Source organism: Cynocephalus volans, chromosome 2 (assembly GCF_027409185.1).
Source record: "Cynocephalus volans isolate mCynVol1 chromosome 2, mCynVol1.pri, whole genome shotgun sequence".
NCBI classification, from domain to species: Eukaryota; Metazoa; Chordata; class Mammalia; order Dermoptera; family Cynocephalidae; genus Cynocephalus; species Cynocephalus volans.
The window spans coordinates 63,392,700-63,420,316 of NC_084461.1; the positions used below are offsets into that span (position 1 = coordinate 63,392,700).

General features: G+C 37.3%; 1 protein-coding gene across 1 annotated transcript; it reads left to right on the forward strand.

Moving 5' to 3' along the window:
- Positions 1–24,303, forward strand: HMGCR (3-hydroxy-3-methylglutaryl-CoA reductase). Its single transcript, XM_063086059.1, has 20 exons — positions 1–84; positions 4,865–5,052; positions 5,522–5,633; positions 5,927–6,014; positions 7,013–7,097; positions 8,594–8,699; positions 11,325–11,431; positions 11,542–11,658; positions 12,090–12,247; positions 12,364–12,611; positions 12,726–12,904; positions 18,543–18,737; positions 19,088–19,246; positions 19,395–19,552; positions 20,207–20,312; positions 22,115–22,285; positions 22,587–22,727; positions 22,811–22,969; positions 23,422–23,576; positions 23,730–24,303. The coding sequence occupies exons 2-20, from the start codon at positions 4,888–4,890 to the stop codon at positions 23,782–23,784; spliced, it is 2,664 nt and encodes an 887-aa protein (XP_062942129.1). The 5' UTR covers positions 1–84; positions 4,865–4,887; the 3' UTR covers positions 23,785–24,303.
- Positions 24,304–27,617: the final 3,314 nt, after the last annotated feature.

Genomic DNA, 27,617 nt, shown 5'->3' on the forward strand with positions numbered 1-27,617 from the left:
GTTCCTTCCGCTTCGCGTCTCCGTTGGCTGGAGACAGGCGGAGTGCCGGCGCCCGGCTTTGGTGGCCTCTAGTGAGATAGGGAGGTGAGGCGGCTGGTGGCCACAAAGGGGGACCGGGGCGGCGGTGGGTGGGAGCGGGATTTGGACCGTGTTGGTGGCGGTTCTCGAGCTTCTCCCGGCCCTGCGAAGTGGCTGTCGACAGGACCTGCAGACCTGGCGGGAGCTGCGGTTGTGCTTTTTGGGTGTGGCGGCCCCGTCCCGCGGGGACTGCGAGACGTCCTTGAGGCCCGGCGAGCCGAGCGGCGGCCGGCACCACTGCTTGGGAGCTGGGGGACCGGGCCGGGCCAGGCCTGAGGGGCGAGCGGCGGTCCAGCCCCTCCGTGACTGCCGTCACCATCGCGGACCCGCGGGACGTAGCCACGTTCGCTGGCCCTGTCTGAAGTAGGCAGTGCTGGCCGCGCAGTCACGATCATTGGGGTGGAAAGGGTGCTATGCAGGGTGACCTCGAAGGCCCCTTGTTTGGAGGAATGCTGGGGGCCTGGGGGCGGTCGGGCGGGCAGCCCACGGAGGGGACGGGAGAAGCGCCTGCGGGGTCCAGGCGTTCACACCCAGGCGCTGCTGTTCGTCAGCACCTTCCTTGTAAGTGGCGGGGGAGATCTCCATAAATGCTGCTAACTCAGAGCCTTGAAAGAACCGTGCATCGGTGTAGATGTGTCCGGTTATTTCCGTGAGAACCGGTTGGGACGATGCGAGCCCAATGTAGGGACTCACCCAAGGACTCAAAGGATCATTCTTTTTCTTTTTCTTTTTTTTCCTAAGGGACCTAGTCTCCTTGATGCTGATGTCATTTAGTCAAAACACTGTAGGTTTTTTGGAATTATTTTGTTTGGATTGGGAAACCGTATCCTGGAGGTTCAAATATAGGAGAGTGAATTTCTGCGGTAGGGAGGAGGTTGATGTACTCCATGTTAAATGGTCATTTGAAGTAGTTGAGGATTTGAGGATATGCCTTCTTGGATATCTTGGATCTCCTTACAGATCACAGGAAACATGTTTCTGTTATGCACTAAATCATGCACTAAATAATCGTGCATAATTTCAGCATCTCACAAAGTAGAATGTATTTTTGTTGTTGTTGTTTACTTGTGTATTTATTTTCCCTCCGTGCGATGAAAAGCATTTTATAATTTAGAGATCATCTAACAAAGGAGTGTAATTCGGGGATAGACTGGATTTTGCACGCTTTCTTTGTTGTAGTGTCTTTTCGGAACTTATGATAAACTTGGCATTAATGACAAATGGGAATTGATAACATGGAGGTTAAAAAAATTGTGCATAGATTACAGTGTTAGGATGAAAATTGTCGTTTGTGTGGCATGACCATTTCAAGATGAATGTGTGTGTGTGCAAGTGCTCACTCTTTTTATTCTTTTATGGTCTCGTTTCTAGACCATAGATAGATAGCCACCATATGGAATCAATATCTGTTGAGGTTGACCCTCTTATAAAATTGCCAATATTTGAAATTTGAGTATTTATTACCTACAAATATAGCAGTTTCATATGGTTGCACTTAATATTGGTCTTTGTCAGAGAACTTTGGAACTCTAGCTTCCCAAGTGAATGAAGAGAGGAGATGTGATTTACAAACAGATAGCATGCAATAAAATTGGGTATAGAATCCAGGTTTCTGATTTCCAGAGCAGGATTTTTTCCACCATAGATACGAGGTTGAGCAGCAGACTGCTAGATCCTGTTAGGATTAAAAATGACTATAATGGTAAGACATGGTTCTTGCCTTCAAAGAGACAAAGTGTACAGATTAATTTGAGAGCAGTGTAAAATAGCATATAGTCAAATACTGGAATGTGTAACATAGGAGGGATGCTGAGTGGGAAGAAATAATCAGGATAGGGTGCCAAAGCATCCTTTTCTGCAGTTGGCCATGGTAGGTGGTTTCTGTTGCAGATTGGATTAGAGTTTAAGGATTCCAGTGATTTTAAATTATCCGTTCTTTTAAAGAATCTGTGAAAAGTGAAAAGTATACAGCATACTTCAGTCTGAATAAGCAAGGCATACGTTGCCTATTTACCTTGTTTTCTTTAAGTAAAATTTATTTTTATTGCAGCATGGCATAAATACTGTCTATTCAGTTTGCAAGAGCTATCCTGTATTGTGCCAGTGCCACTTGCAACTGCTGATGAAGGTAGAAGATTGGATTCTATGGCATGTAAATGCTTTGCATAATCGCAGGGAAATGGGGAGGGTGCTCATGAGAAATGGGATTGTTTATAATTATGGTTACTTTTGACACACCTTCATATGATTGCTTAGTGTGTATTTCCAGATAGGTGTGGTTTTCTGTTTGGAAGTGGCTCACAGGATCATGTATAACTTTTTTCCCTGAATGTTGCAAAGATGACTTTATACCTAGGAAAAAAATGTCACAGAATTGACAATGCCACCATGAAATTTTGAGGGAAACATAATGTGTTTAATGTATAGTTATGGGTTTGTCATGCTAAACCAATTTGTGATCAGATTGGGTTTCCTTCCTGGTAGCAGCTCAGATTTTAATTCCACTTAAATTTTTAATAGTGATGAATAATATTAACTTGATAGGGAATAATCTGAATTGAAGGGTTTGTGTGTGTGTGTGTGTGTGTGTGTGTGTGTGTGTGTGTGTGTGTGTGTGTGTGTGTGTATTGGGGTCAAAAAAATTTTGACCTAGTTTTGAAACATGTAGTTAATTCACTTTCAGGAACATTGATGCTAGTTGATCTTTGAGACCAGTTTGTACAGTTTTGTTTTAAATATAAGAAAGAAGTTATGTGATAGAATACCATCATGAAAATTTAGCCTCTTTATGAGGCTTTTGGTTGTAATTACCTAGAGTTAAAAATAAGATATGATTAAAGCTTTTCAGGACTTTCATTCCAAGTCCCTGCTAATTTAATAGAAAGTACATTATTTTGTTTTTGTCCTTTTCCAGGATAATATAAAAAATGAAATCCCCCCCGCCATCCCCCATTAATGTGTTCCCTGAATACTGTGCATTTGGCCTTTAACTGGAGGGGATGGGTTACATCCATATCTAGATGCCTTAAAAAAAAAGTCATCTTTATGTCTGTTGCAAGATGTGTCAATAAAATGCATGCTACTATAATTTAAGAATTTTCAAAAAATGTAGCAGGTATTTGTTGAGCAGTGCTATATATAAAGTGCCAGGAGCTGGAGGGTAAAATGATGAATAAGACTCAGGATGGAAGTTTGAAAAAGCATGAGTAAACACAGGCAATTGTGTGCCACATTATATCCCTTAGTGACTGCCAGCCTTTTAAAATTGTGACCTGCAGTAAGAAATACATAACTGTTGGAAGCCAGAACACAGTCATATATGTATGGTTTCATGAAACATGAAGTTTCAGGAAATAATACCTACCCATAGTACATGTCTTACCCAACAGTTATTTTTTATATTATTGTTTTCTAGTATATTTTTAAAAGTTTGTTCTTACAAAATTGATTTTATGATCTAAATGATTCAGTGAAGAAAGGTTGTGATGTACAGATGGAATACCAAACTTATCTAGCTGGTGGCTTGGTATGGTTGAAATGTAGAGAATATAGGGTGATGCAGTGTGAGATGACACTTGATAATTGCTTAGGTTCCTAAAAGCTACTCTTTTTTTTTCCTTTCTCCTAATCCTTAGGTAGATGAATGCTTTCTTTTACTTAATTTGTTGCCTTATTATTTTCTGTACCCAATAGATGAATCACTTTCTTAGTTATTACTAAATGAGAGATTCGTTTGAATTCTTGATAAATTGGCAATCAGTGGACTTTTTATAAATCTTAATTTCAATTTATTTTTATGGGCAATTATTATGCTTTATCATTGGCACTAATTTTAGTGTAAGAAGTAAGTAAGGCTTGCAAGTTCCTTTGTAAAGACCGATGGCTATGTAAGATTTTTTTTCAAAATCACAATATCAAAATTATTATTATTATTTAGCCAGCAAACATGAGGATATTTAGTCATGGTAGTCAGATCAAAATCTTCTATATGTTCTATTGGAAATTTTTTTGAATGCTATAGGCATATACTTCAGCCACCCATCCTCTTCTACTCCCGTTTGCTTATTAGCTGTGGAAGTTGAGAGCTTTTCACGTCTAATGCTTTTCGATTGGTCTTCTGGCCCTATTACTGATGATTCTAGTAGAAGAAAGCAGCCACCACAGCAAAATTCTTACTTTTTTATTAATGTAGAAACATCTGTCGGAAAAGACTCTTCTGTGGTGATGGCAGCATTAGGAAGGTTTGTTAAATATCATTTTGCTAGTGACATAATGCCGTATGTTGAACAGAGCAAAAAAGTGTAATGGGTCCCTGCCCTTGAGGAACTTATAAATTAACACGATTTACAGGCACTCAACAAGTAGATTCTTTGTGTCACCAGAATGTGGATGACGAAGAGGGTGCTTTTATCTGGGTAATTAGAAAAGGTGAATTGTTTCTCACTTTTGTTTTCTGCTTTATTGCTCTCCTTGGCTCAGATAACAAGGGCTGAGATATTTATTTAGTTTAATTTTAAATGCTTGGATTCATGCAGTTGTTAAGAAATGGCTGCTTTTAAGCTGGTTGTTCAGTGAATAATAAAGGATTTAAGTGTTTGAGTAAGGAAGTAATAACAGAACCCTCTTAATTTAATTTTATAATTATTTTTCAGAATGATAAGGAACACTGTTGAATAGTTATCACTGTGCATACAAAACAGGGTTTATAGCACACTTTTCCTTACAGTCTTTTCCTAAAAATATAGTGAACCATGTATTAAGTGTTCATGTTTGCTATTCCTTCCAGGGTCCAAGGATTCTGTAGCTCCAATGTTGTCAAGACTTTTCCGAATGCATGGCCTCTTTGTGGCCTCCCATCCCTGGGAAGTAATAGTGGGGACAGTGACACTGACCATCTGTATGATGTCCATGAACATGTTTACTGGTAACGATAAGATCTGTGGTTGGAATTATGAGTGTCCAAAGTTTGAAGAGGTTAGTGAAATTAATTTGAAATTGACTAAAGTCAGTTGCATTTTTAATTTCTAAAGAGATCTTATATGGCCCAAAAAGTTATGAGTAAAATCTTCATTTTGGTACTCATGAACTTAAAATTTCTGTTTACTTACATGGTATGGAAATGTACCAGAAATACTTTTTTTTTTGCCTTTTCTATATAAAGGAGTGTAATTGGCTTTATTTGAGAAATATATCTTTTATAAGTAACTAACGGTGAAAAATGCTTGTGATGATATATTGGCTTACCATGGTTGATTGTTTAAAAATTGGATTTAAATTTTGATTTGTATGTTTGATATTTTTATTGCACTTTTATTGTGCCTACTTTTATGTTCTCATGATAATATGTAAATTAATGACACATACAAAATAAAAATTCTTATTTTTCATTGCTTGTTTTAAAAGCTAAAGCTATTGGAGTTTTCTTTTCTATCTCTCTCAATAGGATGTTTTGAGCAGTGACATTATAATTCTGACAATAACACGATGCATAGCAATCCTGTATATTTACTTCCAGTTCCAGAATTTACGTCAACTTGGATCAAAATATATTTTGGGTAATAATTAGATATATTTATCTTTTTTGTGTGCAATCAGATTTTTGATTTGCTGTGGAAATAAACTTGTTTGTTGGAATCATGTGTTTGGAAATGTAGGTATTGCTGAAAGTGTGCTGCATGCATTTAATAGTTTCCTTTCTAATTGTTGGAAATTAGACTTTTTGAAATTTGAGACCTTAAATATCTGGAGAAAAATAATATTGTTTAGCTCAGAATATTATATGAGACTAAAATTATTATTTGTATAATAAAGGGTAAAGTTTTTTCAGGTTTCAATTTTGTCATTTTAGGTATTGCTGGCCTCTTCACAATTTTCTCAAGTTTTGTCTTCAGTACAGTTGTCATTCACTTCTTAGATAAAGAATTGACAGGTTTGAAGTAAGTATTTAAAGCCTAACTATACTTTCTTTCAAAATACATTTTTAAGAACTTTTCTTCCCCATGCCATAAAGGTAATGTATAGATTTTCAAAAGTGTAAAAAATATAGGGAAATTTTGATGTAATCTTACTATTAGCTGTTTTAATAATTTTTAAATTACTGTTAATTAATAACTTAACATTTTGGTATATATCCTTTCCCACTTTTTTTATACTTAAAGAAAATATCTGAGATTGTACTATATATACTATTTTATGATTTCTTTATGCCTAATAATAGTTTATCAACATCTTTACATGTCCTTACTGTTAAACTAAATTGCTTTTAGTTTCTGTGTAGTATTCTATACAATGGTGTATGAATCCTTTGTGGTTAATTAATCCTCTAATATTAGATTGTTAGGTTATTTAGTTTTAGATTAGTTATTTAGTTTTCTCCACTAAAACAACACTGTGATGAATATCTTCATGGCTAAATTTTTGTTCATATTCATAATCATTTGCTTAGGATACATTTCTAGGCGTGGGACAGGGGCTTTGCTTTTCAGAGCTTTGCTTTCTTTTTTTTTCTTTCAAGAGCTTTTTAGTGTTAACAGTGCCAATTTGCTCTCCAGGAAGTTTTAGTTTATCCTTCCATAGTAGTGATTAATGAAAAATTTTTTTATATATTCTCCTTTTTCCCCCATGCTAATTCAAGGAGATGTTTTTTTACTAAGGATAATATTTTGCCATAAAATTATCAAAAGGTGTTTCAGTTGTAAATATATTTACATTTTAACAAGAAAAATATTTTTAACAAATATTTTGGGCAACTGTTATGTTTAGCTATGAGGATGCCAAAAAAAGTATAGGGTATACCTTTTGGTTCACACAAAGGTAAACATACTAAAGGATCATTCAATGTGTGGCAGAAAAAAGTTTTGTTTTAAAAAGGATTTTTTAAAACTGTATTTTTTCTCCTGTTAAATGTGCCTGATTCTCTTGCATTTTTTTCCAGTGAAGCTTTGCCCTTTTTCCTACTTTTGATTGACCTTTCCAGAGCGAGTGCATTAGCAAAGTTTGCCCTCAGTTCCAACTCACAGGTAAGTATTATTTATAAGAAAGGAAAGTAATAGTACTCCTTTTTACATTAATAGCATTCATAGAGTCTCTTCATAGCCCGAAGTTCAGGAATTGCCTGATTAAGTTTAATTCTTAAGTCATAATACTGGTCTTCATAAGGCTCCCAGAACAGTCCCATTTATCTAATGACTCAATTGTAATTCTATAGTGTATTAGTCCGTTTCTGTTGCTTATAGCGAGATACCTGGAACTGGGTAACTTATAAAGAAAATGAAATTTATTTCTTACACTTTTGGAGGCTAGGAAGTCCAGAGTCCAGGGAACACATTTGAGAGTCTTGGTGGTGGTGGTGGTGCTGATGGCCGAGGATCACACTGTGAAAATGGTGGAGCAGAGAGAGAGAGAAACCTCATTCTTTTTAAAGCCCTCAGAACCACACCTGACTATCATTTTTAATCCATTCATTATGGCATGGTCCTGCAATCTAATCACCTCTTCAAGGCCCCACCTTTCAATTACCATAATAGTATTTCCCACCCTCTTAATATTGTCACCGTGGGGGTTAAGTTTGGGGGAGGGGCATTCAATCCAAGGCACATAGCTACTGGAATTTGAACTTTTCTTCCTCATTTTCCTTTATTTATTTTTCTTTTTGGCAGCTGGCCAGTAAGGGCACCCAAACTAATTTTCCTTTTTGAAGGTTTTTAGAAACTATGTATGGTAATATGACTTTTAGATAAACAAGAGTATCTACCTAGTGAAACATATTAGGGAGGAGGACAGGATCTAATAGAAGAGAGCCTCAGGGTAGATTTATTTTTTAACCCCTTGAATTAACACTAGCATTATTTCCCACTGTAAGTTTTATCTTGATACTCATTAGTCACTTTAAAGAACCCAACATTTTTAACAATCTTGCATTAGAGTATTTTGAGTATAAAATTGCACGTAGTTCTGCCCTGATTATGTATTGATGAATGTTTATGATCATTTGAGCATATTGACGAGGAAATGATTTATATTTTATACTAACATGATCTCATAAAAAATTTGCAACTAAGTTTTTCTATCAGTGGTGGCCAAAATATAAAATGTTGTAGTATTTCATTATGTGGGATTTAAATGACAGATTTAAAGTAAAACCTCAAAGGACTATTCCCAAGAAATGAAATATCATTCAGTAGAAAGGGAAGCAGGTCACTGTATTAAAAAAAAAAATAAATAAAATAAATATATATATATATATGTATATATATATATATATATATAAAATATGACTTATTTTATAATATAATATATATTTTATTATATAACATATTTATAACATAAAAAAATATGATTTTTTCAATCCTCTCTGTTATACCACACTTTGTATCTCAAATAACCATTAGTCTTATACTGAATATTTTATTCTTTGAGTAGTAAATTAGATTTAGTGTAAGCCTTAGGATGCTCTTTAACATTTTTAAAAGTTATTTTGTACCTTGCCCGCATTGCTATGTTTTGTCTGTTTTAGGATGAAGTAAGGGAAAATATTGCTCGTGGAATGGCAATTCTAGGTCCCACATTCACCCTTGATGCTCTTGTTGAATGTCTTGTGATTGGAGTTGGTACCATGTCAGGTTTGTAAGCAATTTTTCATATATTTTACAATAAGAATATCACTAAAGAGAAAAAAGAACATCTTAGATTTACATTGTTTGTTATTAAATTCTGACTTTTAAATTACTCTTAAATTTTTAAAATTGTTTTAGTGTGTGGGTTTATCTGACTTTGTGTCTGTTTGCTATGGTGAAAACTTAATAGCAGGTTACTGATTTATTTTTCACTTTTGCCATCTTCTCTTTTTGTGTTCCACTTTATCTGTTGTGTTTTTGTTGGTTTTTTTGTTTGTTTGTTTAGCTTTTAACCAAGATTGTATTCCAGAGTTGGTCTGGAAAGTGCCTTTCAGCTCCTAGACTAAGTTAGTGACTTGGTCACTTATGTTTTAATTGTCATGTAGTAGACACTCTTGCAATTCCTGGACAGAGCTGAGTTCGATCCACCAAGTAAGGTGGTTGGGAAGATTTAATTATATAGTAAACAGTACATCTTAGCAAGTAACCAACATATTAGCCTCTACACATATGTTTCCTCATCCTTAATTGGATAGTGGAGAATTAGACATTAAATATCAAATATAGGACTCCATCATATAGGATAAAAATTATGGCCTGGCATGGAAATTTGCTAGGATGAGTATATCATGCTGTTGTGGAGGTTTCCTAATCATTAGGACTAGATTTTATGGTTTTCTCATGAAGACCATACTTAGTTAATTACAGTTCTAGTGAATTTCCTGGTGCCTTAGAGCCCTCAATAAGGGTCCTCATTTTTTGAGAAGAAGTAAATTATCTATGAGTTGGTTGTAATTAGTGGAGATCTTTTCACTAGGTAGTGTATTAAATATGTAACATTTCTTCTAACTTTCTGAGGGAAGACTGATTATTTAGCAATTTGTTGTCATTCAACAAAAATTTTATGTAGCAAAGAAAATATTTTTTTCTAAATTATTTACATGCCTTAAAATTCACTTTTGAGGGGGTACAATTTTATGAGTTTTGAAAAAGATACAGTTGTGTAACCATCACTACATTCAAGAAAAATGTTGATCAGGTGAAAATATATCTTTGTGATTTTATTCAAGCAAAAGAGTATATGAGAAAATGAACAGGATTAGCCAGGAAGTCGTAATGGGCAATGAAACAAACGATTATTCATTTAAAACTGATGTGGAAAGCAGTAGGGTGATGAGTTTTGTCATGATATTGTCAGAAAAGTGGACAAAGGAAGTGATTAGATTTATAGGTGGAGAAGCCAGTGAGGAGACATTTACAGCTATACAGAAATTATATGGTTTAGACTAGAAAGAAAGGATAGATTTAACACATAGTGTTAACTAGGAAGTAACTCTTTGAAAAAGCCAGTACAGAAAGAAAAGGTCTTAGCTTTTTGGAAGTATATGGATTGGTGCTGTCTCTGTGTAATAACAGAGTGGTATTGAGAGACTTTGGTACAGTCAGGAAGAGTACTGGGAGAACATAAGGCAACAACAGGAGTTACTGTTGTGCAGAGAGAAACAGTAGATAGTCAAGATGTGAAAGCCCTGGTCAAGTGTAGTTTCCATGGTCTCGAGTTTGAAAAGATTATATTCAGCTGTTGTTTGAAATGTAGGTTGGTTCATAATGCTTTTATTATTGTAATTTTTTAGTCTCTTGAAAGTCCACATTTGAGAGTAATCAATTTTGAATTTTTAAAAAATACAGCGTATACTTCTGTTAGTCAGATTCTTAATTTAGAAAATAAAATATAACTGAGTTTTTGGTATTAGTTATTCATGTTAGCAGTTTTTATAGGAAAATGGAATGATTGTAATATTTTAAAGCATTTTTATATTTAATTTAAGTAACATCAGAAATATGTTTTATATTATACTCCAGTTTATTTGTGAAGTGAAAGAGCAAGATTTGGTAATCTGAGGTCTTTTCCAGCCTCTATAATTCTATTGTCTTTTATTTGAGATTACCAAATGATACCTTAAAAATTTTGTACTGGAATATTTATTAATTTTTAATCTTGAATTGACATTTTGCATCATATTTTTCAAACAGATCAGTGAAGTAACCAAAATTGTAAGAACTTCATTAGGCACCATAGAGGTTATATTGAAATTAGAATTTAGTGGAACACAAAAAATATTTATTATGACACTGTATCAGGAATGGCATAACTGGCAGTATGTTCTACTTTTATAAAAAGTCCTTTGTTTACAGTTGAATTGCTTTTGTGGTAACAAGTGGGATTAGGTTAATAGGATGACTGTGGGTGGTTTTGCTCCAGTAGAGCAGCCTGTGATCTATACCTTGTCTCCAAACAAGCTACTGTTGTTTGATAAAGGCAGATTGGAAATGCATTTGTTTGTCAGATATGTATTAAACACTACCACTGTGCCTGTCATTGTGATGTTGGGGACATAGAAGAGGACAAGCTCTATACCCTTGAGGGACTTAGAGTTCCTTAGTTATTCCTATTTTCTAAGGCTTGGCATCACCTTGGAGTTGCTAGTTCTATTTCCAGTGGATGGCAAAGAGCTTAATGTACTAATATTCTCATGTATTTGTCTACCTGCAGGAAGAGCCCTTGTGATAAATGCAGCATCAAAAATACATATACGTTACTAGATATACATTTAATTTTTCTCTAAGCAGGGGTGCGTCAACTTGAAATTATGTGCTGCTTTGGCTGCATGTCAGTTCTTGCCAACTACTTCGTGTTCATGACCTTTTTCCCAGCTTGTGTGTCCTTGGTATTAGAGGTGAGAGCAATTCTTACTTATGGTATTAGTAGAAGAGTAATATTTCTCATTATTTCAGTTCACCTAAACAGAATCAGTACCTTCTAATATAACAATGACTTACTTTGTAGCTTTCGCGGGAAAGCCGTGAGGGTCGTCCAATTTGGCAGCTCAGCCATTTTGCCCGAGTTTTAGAAGAAGAAGAAAATAAACCAAATCCTGTAACTCAGAGGGTCAAGATGATTATGGTAATGACATACTTTTATTCTCTCTTCAGTATCTTCAGTTCCAATGTTATTCTTTTTTGATTTTTTTTTAATTCTCTTCCTGTTTGCTTTCTATAATTTTTGGCTCTTTCAATTATATTTCACCCTCTTCTTGTTTTTCTTAACTTGTTCTTCATTTCTTTGAGGCTCTTGGTCTTTACTAGTCTTTCTCCTCTAAACAGATTTTTCAAGTTCCTCCACTTTATCTCTCTTTGAAAACGTGTTCTTCGGGATGTTTTCAATAGTTCAGTGGGGATTTCACTTTAGTTAATCACATAGCAAGCTTGAGGACTTTCTTTTCATGGTAAGGGGAGGCCACGGGAATAAGTGTCTGGTTGTCCAGTTGCTAGGGATGAGAAATTTAGGTTCCACTGATTTGAAGAGGATACATAATTTTAAAAATTTTATTTCAGTCTCTAGGCTTGGTTCTTGTTCATGCTCATAGTCGCTGGATAGCTGATCCTTCTCAAAACAGTACAGCAGAAAATTCTAAGGTTTCTTTAGGACTGGATGAAAATGTGTCAAAGAGAATTGAACCAAGTGTTTCCCTCTGGCAGTTTTATCTCTCTAAGTAAGTTAACTGAAATCTACTTTGTTTTGTATTAATCATAGCACTCTATGCTGTATAGTTTAAGTTGTGCCTTTTATATTTCTAAATAACATTTTAATTTGCTTTCATTTATTTAGGATGGTCAGCATGGATATTGAACAAGTTATTACCCTAAGTTTAGCTCTCCTTCTGGCTGTCAAGTACATCTTCTTTGAGCAAGCAGAGACAGAATCTACACTCTCATTAAAAAACCCTATCACATCTCCTGTAGTGACACAGAAGAAAGATCCAGACAATTGTTGTAGACGTGAACCTATGCTGGTCAAGAATAACCAGAAATTTCATTCAATGGAGGAAGAGACAGTGATAAACCGAGAAAGAAAAGGTAATTTTTTATTCTCTTCACTTTTAATTCTTCCATTGCCAATTTGTCAAAAAATTGAGTCCATCTTAAAAATTATGTTTAGTGTTGTGAGATTTCTTTTGATCTCTTGAACAGTTGAGGTTATAAAACCCTTAGTGGCTGAAAGTGACACCTCAAACAGAGCAACATTTGTGGTTGGTAACTCATCTTTCCTCGATACTCCATCGGTGCTGGTAACACAGGATCCTGAAGTTGAACTTCCCAGGGAGCCTCGGCCTAATGAAGAATGTCTGCAGATACTTGGGAATGCAGAGGTGAGGACAATAACATGAAGTCAAGCTTGGAGTTTTTCTTTAAAAAGGAGCTTTTTTATTAAAGGAAGGGAAAATTAATACCTGCTGAGTACTGCTAAGTTCTAGGCATCATGTTACATGGTTTACAGATACTGTTGCCTTTATTTATTCCTCACAACCTTGACGGGTTGGTGGAATTATCTCCATTTTTCAGATGAGAAAGTTGAGGCTCAAAGAGGTTTAAGTAATTTCCCAAAGTAATATATCTAGGAAATGGTAAAGCTGGGGGCAGGGTCCAAGATTTTCTGACTCCAGAGTCAAGACTTTCTAGTTTACTACTGCTTATCATAGAGATGAGCAACTGCTGTATTCTTCTCATATGTGTGTTGAGGCTTAGAAAGGGTTTAACACAGAGATGAGTTTCAAAAATAAAAGAATGTTTGTTTTTGTTTTGTTTTGTAAGCTTGACGTTCATGAGGAAGCTTATTTTCCTTCCTGAGATTTGAACAGGTGTTCTGCCTATGTGACCATATGAATCCACTTATGCTTTAGCATAGATAATTGTTCTCCATTCATATCTGCTTAATCTGGTTAATCCTTTTTTAAAAAATATTTTTTCATACCTTTATTGGTAAAATGCACTTTTTTCCTGGCTTTATTGAGGTTTAATTGACAAAACTGTGTATATTTAAGGTATACAGCTTGACGTTTTGAATATATATACATTGTGAATTAATCACCACAGTCAAGCTAATTAACATATTCATCACCTCATAGTTACTTTTTTCTTTCTGTCTTTAGTAAGAACTCTTAAAAGATCTACTTTCATAGAAAATTTCAAGTATACATTACAGTATTGTTAACTATAGTTAACATTGCTATACATTAGATCTCCAGAGCTTCTTCATCTTGCATAACTGAAATTTTGTACCAACATCTTGACCATTTCTCCTTTTCCCCAGTCCCTGGCAACCACCATTCTACTCTCTGCTTTTATGAGTTTGACTGTTTTAGATTCCACATATAAGGGAGATCATGTGGTATTTGTCTGAGGTTAATTCTTAATTTATATGAGTAAGACTGGAGGTGTGTTTGTTTTTCCTTATCACTTTCCTTTCCCTCATTCCTGTTAACATGATTACCAGTACCTCACTGTTTTGTTGTATGCAGGGTTAGCAAAACATAGGGTAGGCATTAGAATCTTAATTACAGATTTTTTTCCCTATGAACCTCACTTGGAAATTTTAATGTTTTGGTCTTACATTTGTTTAATTTTTACATTTTTATAAAGAATTTGCTTTGATTTTGATATTTTTATTTCTATTCAAATCATCTTTCTTTAGAACCCAAAGCCCTTTTTTGTTGTTGTTGTTGTTTTTATTTATTGAATCAAAAGCAATTATACATATTTTGGGGGTTGAACATTGAGATATGTTGATCAAATCAATATTACTAGCATATGTATATTGTTACAAATCATAATTATTCTTTATGCCCCTTGTCCGATCTCTCCCCTTCCACCATTCCCTCCTCCTCCCCCCCTCATTACCCTAGATTTCTTCTCTCCTGAAAGAGTCATGGTTACTCTGTTAATTTGTTGCCTAGATGATCTGTCCAATGCTGAGAGATGTGATTGGGTCCCCCAATATTATCATAGAGCAGATGCTGCTTCTGTCACTCTGAAATGGGCTTTGTGGAAAGAGACATCCTCTTTTCTTTGATTCTGCTGGTGACTCTCTTTGTGTGAATGCACTCCAGTGGTTGGTGGACCATTTGCATGGTACTTGTGGTGTCAAGTCGCTTTCGCAGCAGCCATGGTTATTGTGGAGGCTGCAGTGGGCTACCTACATGGAGGTGCTATTTCTGGTATGCTCCTTGGCACTGGCAGTATGCCTGGTTGTGGGGTGTGTCTGTTCCCCTTCTCCATGTCTCTGGTTCCTGGGCAGGCCCCAAGTCACTGGCGCCATGTGCCAGGTTGTGGGAGGTGTGTCCAGTCCCCTTCTCCATGCCTCGGGTCACCAGGTGAGACCCAAGGAGCTGGCTTGGTGTGCCTGGTTGGGGGAGGGGGGTCTGGTCCCCAGCTCCATACCTCGGGTCACTGGGCAGGACCCAAGGTGCTGGCTAGGTGTGCCTGGTCTTGGGAGAGAGGTCCGGTCCCCTTCTCCATACCGCGGGTCCCCAGGTGAGCTCCAAGGTGCTGGCATGGTGTGCTTGGTTGTGGGAGAGAAGTCCGGTCCCCCTTCTTGCCTCAGGTCACTGGGCGGGCCCCGAGGTGCTGGCACGGTGTGCCTGGTTGTGGGAGAGAGGTCCAGTCCCCATCTCCATGCTTTGGGACCCCAGGCGGGCCCGAGGTGCTGGCACAGTTTGCCTGGAAGTGAGAGTGAGGTCCGGTTCCCAGATCCAAGCCTTTGGTTCCCAGGAAGGCCCCAAGGTGATGGTGGTGTGCCTGGGCTGGAACTAATTTTTTGTCCTTTGCTTCTAACGGGGAACTTCCTTTGGGAACCAGTACTTGAGTGTGTGGTTGTTTAAATTGCTGCTTTGGTGCTGTTTCCCTAGGGAAGGCTTTTTGTGCAGCTCAGAGTTTAAAGGTTGATTTTATAGGTACTTCCGGCTCTCCAGAGACCCGGTGGATCTGTGTTCTGTAGAATCTCTGATCTGGGCCTGAGTTTTTTCATCAAACTGCACCCCATGCAATTCTGCATTCCTGACCAGTCTCCTCTGAGTGGTTCTGTGTTGATACGGGGGCAGGTTGTCTGTCCTTGCTGTGTCCCAGTGTTCTCCTGGTGTTCCCATCTCGCCCACCGTCCCTGCTCCAAACACTTCCTATAGGACCGGCCCAGTGCGTCCCTTGCGATGACTCACCAGCCTCTGAGTGGCTCCTTTTTTTCTGATTGTTCTGGCTCCTTGCTCCTGCGCGGGTCCACGTGAACCCTATTAGTGGTCTTGCTGTCCTCGGGGCTGCCAAGGCCCTCTTTTCCCCTGCCACCTCCAAGCAACTCCATCTGAAGGGCACAGCTGCGGCTTCTGCTGGCTCCTGCTCCATGAGCTCATCAGCTCGAGCCATAAAGCAGCCGCGGCCCGAAATGCTCAGCTTTTTCTTTTTCTCATCGTAGTTTCTCCAATCTCCATGAACTCCGTGGGTCTCTCCTCTTCCCCTGAGCTCCAGCAGCCCCAGCTTGGCTGTTGATACATTTTTATATTTGTAAATTGGTTGATTTGTGGGAGAGAGTGACGCTGGGAACTGTTTGTTCCGCGATCTTGACCAGAACCCCCTCTTAAATGATTCTCACTTTGGAGATTTGTTAATAGGTAGTTGTCAGCATGAAAAAATAGTTTCATTAGCTGAATGAATGAACCTAATAGAAAATTGCCAGGACTTCATGACACTATATTTGTATGCAGTGATAAAGTTTTTCACCCAAAGCCTTTTGAGTTCTCCTCTTACAGTGCTTGTTGAGAGCTGGTCTTCTTAGCTGGGCTGTATACTATTTGAGGGCAAGGACTTGTACCCAAAAGGTTGTAAGTAAATAAACACTGGTTGGTTTCCATTGATCAGCCTGTGGAACAGGGAAATTTATTTTACAGATGAACTCTCATGCTTGTAGAGGGCAGTCCTGCAGCAGAGTAGGAGAGCTGGGACTTGTAGCCTGAGTCTTCTGCCTCTGGGTCCTGCTCTAAAACAAGCTGGTCCAGATGGCGAGTGAATACCGACTAGCCAAAGATCAGTTTTTTCAGGATTAACATGTGCTGCTTTTTTGCAATTTAAATAGCTGAACATTGTGATCTTCCAGACATTGTCTTTACTTTTAAAGAGGTTTTGTTCTGAGTAAGGTCTGTCAGCTGAATGGTTCTACATTTATTCATAAGAAAATCTGAAGTTTGGAACTTCCAACTTTAAAGATACAAGTAGTCTATTGGTTAGCTGCCGAATTTATCAGCACTCAACTTATATACTGAAAACGTATTTTGGTTAGGCAGAATGCTATATGCTTGAATGTGTTTCATCTGCATTAATCATATACTTTTGAGCTGAACCTAGTTGTTGTTCTCTGAACATGTTTCCCAGCCCTGGGTTCCTGTCACCTGAGGGACCTTCCCCTCTCCAGATGTTCATATCTTTAGGGCAAATGTTACCCTCTCTAGGAAATCTCCCAACAGAAGTAACTTCTCTTCTGTTTTATTTATTTATTTTTGGCAGCTGGCTGATATGGGGAACTTTTCTGTTCATACACTTCCTCTCTACATGCATTTTTAATGGTACTTGAACCTTGCTGCTTATATCACATCTTCACATGATTATGTCCATTATTAGACATAAAACTCTTAGAAGGTTGAATCCATGTCTTGAGAGGGCTTTGGATTTAGTAAGTGCTCAGTAAACTTTAAAAGAATGAGTAAATTTGCATTGGTAGTACACAATGCCAGGTAATGTTTATCTTATTCTTTGGAAAAATTAGACTAATATTAATGTTTGCAAAAATCCTTGAATAAACCCACAGGTAGTATTCACAGAATTGAATTACTTGAGATTATTGACCTGAGGTGCCAGTTTTGTGGAGAGGAGTGATTTTGGGTGTGGGTGTGGGTGTATATATATGTATGTATATCACCACCACAAGCAGAGTCAAGAGACAACTAATAAACCAGGGGAAATATTAGCAATTTATATCTAAGACTAAACAGCTAATCTCCCCAACGTAATATATAAAGAGCTCTTACAAATTGATGAGACTAGCAATCTAAATTTTTAAAAGAGCAAATAATATCATCAATCTATTTGTAGAAAAAGAAGTACAAGTGGTTCTTAAAAAATGTGAAAGTAAAATCAACCTCATTCTAAAAGGAATGCAAATTAAAACTATACTTGAAGTGTTTTTATTCATCAGATTGGCAATAATCCAAAAGTTTAATGATATACTCTGTTGAGGTTGTGGGGAAGGGCATTTTCGTACTTTGCTGGTGAGAAGGCAATTTGGCAGTATTTATTAAAAATAAATTTATAAAGATATAAATTTATAAATTATAAGTATGCATACCCTTTGACCCAACACTTATGTGAATTTATACTCATATGTATACATATGCAGTATCAGGATCATGGGTTTGGATCCCCGTACTGGCCAGCCACACACACAAAAAAAAGAATAAATAAAGTAAAACAATGGCTACCTGTTTACCTATTGAGTACAGGTAGCAAAGAATTGGGAAGATGGTAGATAGGGTTGGGAGGAAGACTTTGTTATATATCTTTTTGTATTCTTTAGTTTTTTTAACTGTGTGAGTATACTTCCTGTTCAAAAAATTAAAAATAAAATATATATAATAATTTACTGGAGTGTGAACAATAGCTGTTACATCTAACATACTTGCTAAATCACATTTATTTTTCTTTTTACTGTGTATTAATGCAAGTCTATCTTTGTATAGTAAAAACTTTGATATGGTATGTATATTATTTTCATTTGGCATTGTTTATTGAATAAACTTTATTTTGCAGGGGTATATTTGTATGAAAAAACAACAGTGATATAATAGAAAAGATTTATATATTTTATCATCATTTGTATTAAATGGTTTATTTATTGTGAATGATATGAAGTACAGTCCTTCTGTCATCTCCCTCTCTCACCCCCCTCCTATTTTTTTTCCATTTCTTTAGAAAGGTGCAAAATTCCTTAGTGATGCAGAGATCATCCAATTAGTTAAGGCTAAGCATATTCCAGCTTACAAATTGGAAACTCTGATGGAAACCCATGAACGAGGTGTATCTATTCGCCGACAGTTACTTTCCGAAAAGCTTCCAGAGCCTTCTTCTCTCCAGTACCTACCTTATAGGGACTATAATTACTCCTTGGTATGTTATTCTCTTGATTAGAGAAGGTTTGCTTTGTAGCTTTTTAGTCTTTTTTTCCTGACTAATTTTTTTTATACGTAGTTTTATAAAACATTTTCCTTTTTAAATCATTTTACTGTAATTTTATATTCTGCTTATGATGTAGATCAGATAAATTCAAAATCTTTCCTGTTTTTATTGTCCTTACTCAAAGACTTTAGTATTTTAAACACTTTTAAAGAGTAAATAAAAAATTCTGTTGAAAAATATACTAAAGAATTAAGTTTGAAGAAAGTTATTAATGACAAAGGCTGAGAGGAGTTGTGTATTACAATATAGATTTTCACTTGGTGCCTGACTTTACCTTTTAGGTGATGGGAGCTTGTTGTGAGAATGTTATTGGATATATGCCCATCCCTGTTGGAGTGGCAGGACCTCTGTGTTTGGATGGAAAAGAATTTCAGGTTCCAATGGCAACAACAGAAGGTTGTCTTGTGGCCAGCACTAATAGAGGCTGCAGAGCAATAGGTGTAAGTTGGCATTTATATATTTGGCTGTTTGAAAATACACCCTAGGCAAGGCAACAAGAAGAGTTTTGGGGCCAAGCAAGGACACCTTTTGGGACAAGCAGAAGTGTTTTCAGGATTAATATGTGCTTCTGTAATATACCCTGTGTAGCTTGGTGGAGGTGCCAGCAGCCGAGTCCTTGCAGACGGGATGACTCGTGGCCCAGTGGTGCGTCTTCCCCGTGCTTGTGACTCAGCAGAAGTGAAGGCCTGGCTTGAAACACCTGAAGGGTTCACAGTGATAAAGGAGGCATTTGACAGCACCAGCAGGTGTGTGAGTGGATTTATATGTATGTTTATGCTGATTTCAGAATCAGTGCCATTTTCTGTAATTGCTAAACAGAATTTTTAACATGTTGCCTGCTTAAGATAACATAACATACTAACTTTAAATTCATTCATTCAAAATGAGTGACATTTATGCTCTATTGGAAGAGTGGGGGGACATTAGTGATTCAAATGAATACCTCCATAGATGAAAATGCGTTGAAAAAAAAAGTAAAGAGCTAGTAAATTTAATTAGACTGTTACTTTGCCCTAGGGGAAAATTATCTTAGAAAAAAGATTTTCCAAGCAGGATAGAAGTATTAGTACAGTAGATTTACTTAGAATACAGAAAGCTGAATTTACAAAGAAGCATAATCAATACAAATAATAACCCCAGTATAGTTTGAGCTAATATTTTTAGTTTTTATTTGGACTTTTTAAGTTTGTCTATTAAGAAATGACTGTCTACAGCCCTCTTTTCTCATAGCATCTAAGAATAGACAGAGTTGAAATAGTATCCTTCATGTATTGTTTATTTAAGGAAGAAAATAATTTCCATGAGGTTTCTCTTATGCATGAAATGATGTGACTGAACTAGATTTTAAGATAATTTCCATCTTCTTAAAGGAATACTATCTTTGCTGCTTTTGTTTATAGATTTGCACGTCTACAGAAACTTCATATGAGTATGGCTGGTCGCAATCTTTATATCCGTTTCCAGTCCAAGTCAGGAGATGCCATGGGGATGAACATGATCTCGAAGGTGAGTATAGATAGACTGTATCTGAAAGGGTAGACATGGAACTTGTAAGAATGATTATGCCAGGAGAGAGGAACTGGGTGGCGAGGAGACAGGACTTGCTGTTTATATCCGTCTATTTTTATTTATGTACCATGTACATATGTTACATACTCAAAGAGTTACTGATTAAAAAATACTTTTATTGAAAGGTAAATACTAATTGAGGTAACTCTTGTTATATAAATCAGACATTTCTGTTTTTGTTTTATGGCGGCTGGCTGGTACAGGGAATCAGGCATTTCTTGATTGCTGTTAATTATATTTGATATATTTAATTTATATTTGGCATTATACATATTCTGGGTCTACTCAGAAGGGCTGGGAAGAATCTTGGGGTTAACACTTCAAAACTTGGTTCAGTAAACTTTGAAGCTGATCTTTTCCAGAGACTTGTCTTTAAGAAGCCAGATATAGTTTATGTGTATAGTTCACTTATTTTAGTGATTTCATAAGGAGTTGGTGTATGGCTTACATTTTATCCCACTGATATTTGTTATTTATCAGAAACAAATGTGAAATATGAAATTCAATTAGTCAGGCTGCACAGTTTACTGTGTGTGTTTAGAAGGACTGTTCCAAAAGAGAGAGGATGGTGATTAAATGTATTAAGCTTTAAACTGCCAATAAACAATATGATGGTTTCTCAACAACTTAAAAAATAGGGTAAAAATAGATCCAGAAATTCCACTTCTGGGTATTTACCCAAAAGAATTGAAAGCAGCAGAGTCTCAGATAGTTGTACATCTATGTTCATAGCAGCACTGTTCATTCCACTGGCAGATGAATGGACAAATAAAATGAGTGCACCTATGAGTATAATGGAATATTTTTCAATCTTAAAAAGGAAGGAAATTCTGACACATGGTACAACATAGATGAACCTTAAGGACATTCTTCTAAGTGAAATAAGTCGCAAAAAGACAAATACTATATGAATCTACTTATATGAAGTACCCAGAGTAGTCAGATTCATAGGGACAAAAAGAATGGTGGTATCAGGGGTCAGGGGAAGGGGAATGGGGAATTGTTGTTTAACGGATATAGAGTTTTAGTTTGGTAAGATGAAAAGAGATCTGGAGATTAGTTGCACAGTAATTTGAATGTACTTACCACTGTATACTTAAAAATGGTTAAGATGGTAAATTTTATGTTATGTGTATTTTACCACAAAAAACTTTTTAATTGCCAGTAAACATGTTTTGGGTTATTGGGGTATGAGTTGGTAATTGAATTAATTTCATTCAACTGGAAGTCGTCGGAAGGCTTATTTATGTTTTATGTAATATAAATCCCAGCAACTTTCTACTAACAAGATTGACTTTAATGATCCACTTCTCTTTACAGACTTGGTAACTTGGGCTTTTTTTTTAAGGTAACAGTTTAATAACTAGAAGAGGGAATTTATTACATGTTGATTATGGGTTGAGTTACTCACTCCCCAGTGACACATGAATTAATGTTTCTTATATTCTCATTGAGTATTTTTAACATTCTCTTTTTGGTAGTTTTGTCTATATTCTGTTCATCAATAACTACAAAGAACTTGGTTTTCATACCTAGAAGGAAACACATTATGAATCTATACCTGACCGAGAAATTTGTCACTGTGATGGTTAAAAAAAAATGTTAGTTTTGTGCTCAGTTTCTTTGAAGTACATCTGTTGTATTTAGAAATACTTCATAGATAGAAATAAACCCTTCTGATCTGTAAAGATGAATACTTTATGCATTTTAATGTGATTTGTTGTTGTTATTATTAATAGGGCACAGAGAAAGCACTTTCAAAACTTCATGAGTATTTCCCTGAAATGCAGATTCTAGCAGTTAGTGGTAACTATTGTACTGACAAGAAACCTGCTGCTATAAACTGGATAGAGGGAAGAGGAAAGTCTGTTGTTTGTGAAGCTGTCATTCCAGCCAAGGTGGTCAGAGAAGTAAGTGATCAGATGAATTTTTTATTTTGTTATTTTTTTTATTTTGTAATCTTTAATTGGATTAAAAATTGGGGAAAGGAGTATTAATGTTGTAAATAAACTTAAATATATAGGGTTATGTTTTCTATGTGTGGCATTCATAGGAACAAACTTACTGATAATCTTTTTATCGAGGACAGGGCTTAAATGGGGCCACATCTAAACTCCCTTTTTCTCTGGAGGTACAGAAAGATAGATCTGGGTAGTACTCCCCTGAATCTTCTGGGCAAAGATGTAAAATGTACACAACTCTGTTTTCTAGGTCTTAAAAACTACTACAGAAGCTATGATCGATGTAAACATTAACAAGAATCTGGTGGGCTCTGCCATGGCCGGGAGCATAGGTGGCTACAATGCCCATGCAGCAAACATTGTCACAGCTATCTACATTGCCTGTGGGCAGGTGAGCACTCCAGCCTCCATTTCTCTTCTGCTATGTTGTTCTAAGTGAAGGAAGTATATTGCATATTTTTTTCTTTTTTTCAGGATGCGGCACAGAATGTTGGTAGTTCAAACTGTATTACTTTAATGGAAGCAAGTGGTCCCACAAATGAAGATTTGTATATCAGTTGTACCATGCCGTCTATAGAAATAGGAACTGTAGGTGGTGGGACCAACCTACTACCTCAGCAAGCCTGTTTGCAGGTATGACGCATCAGGCACAGGGTCCACTGACCTCAGGCCTGGTTCTCACTCCTGGTATTCTCTCCGTTATCTATTTGACACTATGTATCACTCACCTTTATATTTTATCTGATCTTTTTGCTCTCTTGTGTCTCACCAGCCTAATCCAGTATATCCAAATAAGCATGTTCAGGCATATGCTTAATAAATTGACAACATAGATTAAGAGAGCAAATGAATGTTTGTCTGCCCTGAGTAAGGGCACTGACAGTCAGGCTGTGGATGTTATGTTAGCTGTGATATATGCATTTTCAGTCCTCGCTGTCAAATCTTGGAAATTGAAGACTTCCAGTGGGTCTAGTTCTATTCTGATGCCATTGTTGTTGCCCTTATTTTAGTTGATTTAGTATTAGTAATACATCGTTGCTCATGACTTGAAAGGTGAATCTCGCTGTGTCTCCCTGTGACTACAGATGCTAGGTGTTCAAGGAGCATGCGAAGACAATCCTGGGGAAAATGCCCGGCAGCTTGCCCGAATTGTGTGTGGTACAGTAATGGCTGGGGAATTGTCACTGATGGCAGCATTGGCAGCAGGACATCTTGTCAGAAGTCACATGATTCACAACAGGTGAGATTTAAAGATACATTCAACGTGTTTTCCCTGTTCTTTAAAAAAAAAATATGCTGTGTAAAAACTCACTACTCAGATACAATAGTCCCAAATTAAAATTCTGGGTTCCTGTTATTTTGTTAATTGCTACTTTGTCTTTTTCTGCCACAGGTCAAAGATAAATTTACAAGACCTCCAAGGAACTTGCACCAAGAAGGCAGATTGAATAACCTGACGCTCTGAACTGAAACATGGGCATTGGGTTCTAAAGGACTAACATAAAATCTGTGAATTAAAAAGCTCAATGTAATGTCCTGTTAAGGATGAGTAGACATGATCAGTGAGACAACTGCTTGGTTTTTGGCTCTTTCAGAGAGGTCTGAGTTCTTTCCGTGCGGTCTCTTCAGATCTGAAAACAGTTTAGTGCTTTACATGCTGCGCTCATTGGAAAGACCTCAACATGGGTATTCTGCTTTAAAGCATCACAGAAGGAAATCTACAGCTCACCTCTGAAGGCGAATACAAGCTGGAAAAAAAGTATTTTCTTTTGATGAAATTCATGAAGTTCATGATGATCAGTGTGAGATTACCCTCCTTCCCACCCCCACAGGTTGAAAATGGATTTTTAAATTATACTGTAGTTGACAAAGCTTCTGATTTTATAGTTAATTTATTAAGTCTGGGTTGTAGATCTTTAAGAAATAAGAGCTAAGTTTATTTTTTGTAAACTAATATTTCATTTGGTGCTGGCCTATTTTGATTTTGGGGGGGGGGGTAACCAACATTATTCTTCAGAAGGGGAGGGACCTGGCTATCTTCAAGGAAAGAATTATTATTCCTGTTCCCAAACTACAGAATAATATGCTAAGCAATGCTAAATAGTTCTTTATCAAGAAAACAAATCACTGCATTTATTTCTGCGATTTATTCAGAGAGGCCTCTTATATAAATAGAAATTTTGTCTAGGTTGCATATAACATGTCTTTCAGCATTAGGCTTTAAGAAACAGAGTTTTGTGCTCCACTAAAGATATCAGAGCTCTTACTGTTGTTTAGACGAGGGTGACTTTGTCAAATACAAGCATGTCTGTGACCTCTCTTAGAACTCAGTGTGAAAACACAGTTTTGAAAGAAAAATACCGTTTCTCTAAGCCAACTTTCTCAAAAGACCTTTTAATTTATTTAGCTGAAAAAAATCTAGATTTTTTGTAAACAACTGTATCAAATCTGTATATGTTGTAATAAAGCTTCTTATGCTAGGAGTTTGTGTTCATGAAATAAAGAAAAATCAACTTGTATACTGATAAAACACTCTAGCTTGGGCCAGAGAAGATAGTTTCCTGGCTTACTTGCCCAGCCTAGTGGAAGGGAAGGTCAGCTTACAGAACCAATGAAAGGAGCCGTGCGAATGGCCCTGGAGCTGTGTGCCTTGTTCCTGTGGCCAGGAGGTGGGTGACCGAAACATTCACACAGGGCTCTTGGATGGACCCATAAAAGCTCTTAGCTTCCTCAGGTTGTCAGCAGAGTTGTTGAATCTTAATTTTTTTTAATGTACAAATTTTGTATAAATAATAAAGAACTCCTTATTTTGTATTACATCTAATGCTTCACGTGTTGGTCTTGAAAAACTGACATCCCACGTAGAAGATGGACTCTGAAAACCATTCCAGTAATGCCGTGGCAACATGGAGAGCCTCTTAATGATTGCCTGCAGTATTACTTTGGAAGATTTACCTTTTCTGTTGTACATAAAGTTTAAATTGCTTCTGCTGTGACTTTTTAGCCAGTGACTTTTTATCTGAGCTTTCATGGAAGTGGCAGTGAAAAGTATGTTAATTGTTCATTTTGGTGACTGTAACCAATACCATCTTGCTAAATTAATGTTTTGTACAATTCCTAAATTGTATACTTTTTGTTATAGAGTACTTTTTTCTAGTTCCAGTAAATTATGAAAAGGAAGTTAATAGGTGTAAGCAGTAACCTTTTTTGTTTAGATTAGCTCTAGGCCTGAGGCCTGGAAGCTTGTAAAGTCTGGCCAGAGTGGTAATCTATAATTCACATGACCATTTATCTTTCTCCATTATATTCTCCAAATCTGCAACATTAATGACAGGTCAGTGTTTTATGTGCATTCAAATGATCTTTCTTAGAAGGTTTAATTAGTTCAGATTTATCATCTCAACCAGACTACTTTTGGTATCAAGGGTGGGAAGGTTAGTAAAGAGGAAGAGGGGAATAGTCCTGAAGATTGGGAAGCCAAAATCAACATGGTCATTTTAAGCTGTGTCAGCTGAATTGGAGAGGGGACTTTGTACAGCTTAGTATAGCTGAGGTTGGCCTCTTTAGAAGAGCTGACTTCCATTTACTTGCAATTATTGACTGCACTTTTGCTGTGGTTAGAGGTGAAAAGGTGTGTATGAGCCGCTAAGAACCAAGGCCCATATGCTAGAGAATCTGTTTGGATTTTTCTCCTGAAATGACCTGTGATCACCTGTATGGCCAGCCCCCTCCAGAACAGCAGACTGGACAGAAGAGATTGAAGGATTTTCAAACCCACTTTCTGCTTGGGGGATTTGATGAGCAGTGAGAGATACATGTGGCAGGACTGTGTCCTCATCTTAGAAGATGATACAGAGTTAAAGGGAACATCTCACACTGAAGGGTCTGAGCTCAAACAAGAGGACACAGCAGCAAAACAGATCAATACCAATCTGCTGTGTACAGGAGGTTGAAGTAAGAGCAATAAGTTGACCAGAGATTTTTTCCAAGACAAGTGTTTCTCAAACTGCTCTTTCTGTGCTGGACAAGGCTAGAGTTCATTAATAACAAACTCTTTGCCCAGTTAGCAAAAATAATGGGTAACCTCTACACTGGAAGCCAAGAGAAGATGGCAAACACACTCTAGTGTGTTTTAAGTTAACCGACTTTTGTTTTTTCATTGTGGTATACATGGAATGCCTGCTCACTCCCCTCCCTTTTTCCCTCTTGAGCAAGTTTGAGAGCTGTTGTGGGAGGTATGGGCACTCCTGTCAGGATATGAGTTTTCTAACAGCTGCTTCCTAAGGCCAGTGTAAGACAGCCTCATGTTGGCAGCTGGAGTGAGTTAGGGAGAATGCCAGAGTGCTCTAACGGTGGTTCTCACACCTAAGTGACCAGTTAAAACAGATGGCTGGGCCCTACTCCTAGGATTTCTGCTACTCTTGGTCTAGGGTGGGTGTGGTCAGAACTTTGGCAGTTCTGCCAAAAAACAGCCGCTGCTTTCTAGATTTGAATTTGATGTGAATGATCAGTATTAGAAAATTGTGTTTATTCAGAAGCACAAAGTTGGAAAACACCCATAGAGAGACCAAGTACTGATTAATAAAAACTTAATCCTAGAGTGATGTAACAACTAACCAACTAGAGTATTTTATTTGGATTTGGTGTTCCCGGGCCCCTCTCTCGCCCCTGAACAGTGAAGGTCTCTGCATCTTCAACATGTGAAGTGACTGCCCCAGAGAAAGAGACATTCAGTCACATAATCTCCTCCCCATCCTCCCCCCTTGTTCCCTGCACTCTCTCCCAAAGGGCCAAAGAAGACAGTGGAGAGCAAAACCAAAAAGAGAAGGTACCGCTGTTCACTCATCACCCCACCTTCCCTGTTGCCCCCAAAGTTTGTCTCCTTTGTGCTGTAACTTCTCAGGATTGGAGCACTGGAGCAGCGTTACTCAGAGGCAAGAAGCTCATACAACAGCCAGTTGGCAGCAAGCCTAAGGGAAAGGGGGTGCCAGTGCCATTGCTAACAAAGCATACAGGCACCTCGTGTTTTGTTGAGAAAATCTGGTGAGAAAGCATCAGGAAGTGATCCAACACAGAAGGGCTGTAGTCACCCAGCCTGTGATCGTGGAACTCCTTTGCTTTTGTATCACTCGTAAATTTGAAATGGTAAACGGTTTAGTGGATGGGGTGGCAGTCAGGGGACGGTTAAGGGAGTAATTCTGTCTCAGTCTCCACTCAGCCTGGGCACAATAGAGCGAATCCAAAATGTTAGCGTGTGATGGAAGAACCTCACTCCCTAGCT